The 2584-nt window shown below is 29.3% G+C and overlaps 1 protein-coding gene across 1 annotated transcript; it reads left to right on the top strand.

Moving 5' to 3' along the window:
* Window positions 1-896: 896 nt before the first annotated feature.
* LOC107874588 (auxin-induced in root cultures protein 12) lies at window positions 897-1944 on the top strand. The gene is made up of 2 exons (XM_016721352.2): window positions 897-1407; window positions 1611-1944. The coding sequence occupies exons 1-2, from the start codon at window positions 955-957 to the stop codon at window positions 1875-1877; spliced, it is 720 nt and encodes a 239-aa protein (XP_016576838.2). The 5' UTR covers window positions 897-954; the 3' UTR covers window positions 1878-1944.
* Window positions 1945-2584: the final 640 nt, after the last annotated feature.

Here is a 2584-nt window from a genome sequence, read left to right as displayed (position 1 = left end):
TACTCTCTCTGTTCTCTCTACTCTTCTTCTTTGTTCTTTATTGTTTTATAACACATTTGATAATTTGGGTCATTTTGACTCATATAGTTCAGATACAATTTATATACCATATTGATACAGTTTATATACCATACTGTTACGGTTCTTAAAAAAATAGAGCAACGAATTTATGGGTAAATATTATATTATTATTATATAAAATATGCATTCTTTAATATGATATACATAGAATTTGTATATATATACATATATACATACATATATATATATATATATACATACATATAGAAATTGTATATTTATTGTATAGAATACATATCTGTATAAGATATATATCAAATTTGTATCAGTGTTGTATAAAGGCAAATGGCTAGAAAATGAAATTAAAATTCAATAGTCATCTTCGTGTTAATTATAGTGTCACCGAAGTGCTATTTGTGTCCTTTACTGTTAAAATTGTGATCTTAAATATAATATATCCATTGATTCATCTATAATTGTTCATATTTGACATGCCACACTTCTTAAACAAATAATAAGTAAAAGGGTAATTCTACTATACCATTTTTATTAATTATAAGTCATTCATATATTGAAAAATGAATATTATCTAATAATAAAAATAAAGTCAACACAAAATGTTAAATAGTCTTTTAAATTATTAAACTGAACACGTAAAGTTGTACTAAAGATGGACAAATAATTAGCATTTGGATAAGTGTAAACCGTTAAAAGCAAAACAATAAATTCAATTTAATTCTTTCCAAACATAGAAACAGACTATATACACGAACATCACCCAATATTTTTTACTATTAATATACGTACTTTTTAAACGGCCAGAAATTGATCAAAATATTATTACTCCTCCACTATATAATCTTTAAATTTTTATTATTATGACAAATATAAACCTATATAACATAACTCCCACTATCCACCATCTCTCCAAAAATGGCTTATTCCCTTCTTCATCTCCTTTTCATATCTGTCATTACATTCCTCTTGATATCTCCATCCATATCACATCATTGCTCGTACCCTTCGGGGCCTAACGTTACTGGTGGCTGCAGCCATCTCCCTTCTCTCAAAGCGTCGTTTGACTGGGCATACAACGCAACAAACACCACACTTTCGATCACTTTCACTGCTCCTTTGGCTTCTCCAGATGGCTGGGTTTCATGGGGAATTAACCCTAATGGAACAGGGATGATTGGTACTGAGGCACTTATTGCATTCAAAGATACAAATGGATCCTTGGTTGTTAAAAAATACAATCTTAATTCGTATAAATCTGTTGTGGAAACTGATAGGTTTACGTACAAGGTGTTGGATTCTAAAGCGGAGTATTCTAATAATGTCATGAAAATATTGGCTACTTTGGTTCTACCAGCACAAATGACTACGGTAAGTTTATATTTTTGTCGAAAATTTTATTTTTATATCATATTATGTTAACGATGAATATGTTATTATCGTTGTTGTTGCAATCTAAGTGATTTTTTCATGATAAATGTATAGACAATATACATGATATATACATATATGATACATTTGCTTGACTTTTTTATATAGTGATTGTTGACATCTGATTCATTCGATCCTGACAGGTGAATCAAGTGTGGCAAGTTGGACCGGCAGTGAAAGACGGTAGGCCAATGATGCATAAGTTGGATCCTGACAATATGAAATCTAAAGGCACTCTAAATTTGGCTACTACTTTCGGTGGCGATGAAAATAATGCCACCGCCCCTGCCCCTGCTCCCGCTGGTGGTGATGGACAGAGTGGTAATAAAAGTGGTGGATCTTCAACAATTTGGAGTAACTATTCTATATTTTACGTCTTCGTTATGTTCCTTGGAGTTCTGTTTTTTTAACTTAAAGGAACGAATTAGCAAGTGTTCCAATTTGAAGTGATTCAATAAATTTAGTATTCGGTTCGTCTTAATTATTGTATAGAGCAGAAATGATAAGGTTGATTTTTCAATAACTTAAAAGTTTCATGATTCATACAAGTCAATATATTCAATTAATGCACCTGTTGATTGAGTGTAAACATGGTTATTGCCGATAAAATTAGTTAGAAAATGTTTCTATTTTTTCTTTCCTTTTTATTTTTACATATTTAAAGTAAAGAAATTTAATTACCTATTTAATGATGATATTCTTTAAATGTGTAGGTAGGTATACAAATCTTATAATATCGATCATACTTTTGGTAAATATCATGCAATATCCCGCAAAAATCTTTTTGGCCCATAATGAAATGCTGAAGGCATACATATTTCTTTGAAAAGACATCTCGAATCATAATCTATGTTCACAAATAGATCAAGATACCAAATGTTGTCTTTATCAAAATCTAAGCCGTGATCATATATATAAATGTAGCATGTTTGAGAAATACACTACTTATAAAAGGTAAAATATTTCATATGAAACTTATGATCATCTTAAATATATATATCATAATATTTCTTAACTATAAGACTAAAATATGTAATCTTAAACATGGTATAATATCTGTCTTACTACATAATCACAAACACATAAAATGAAATTATCCTTTACATGCAGATAATTA

The sequence above is a fragment of the Capsicum annuum genome, chromosome 6 (assembly GCF_002878395.1).
Source record: "Capsicum annuum cultivar UCD-10X-F1 chromosome 6, UCD10Xv1.1, whole genome shotgun sequence".
Classification (NCBI taxonomy): domain Eukaryota; kingdom Viridiplantae; phylum Streptophyta; class Magnoliopsida; order Solanales; family Solanaceae; genus Capsicum; species Capsicum annuum.
The sequence above is the reverse complement of the archived record's forward strand: the minus strand, read 5'-3'. Positions and strand labels throughout refer to the sequence as shown.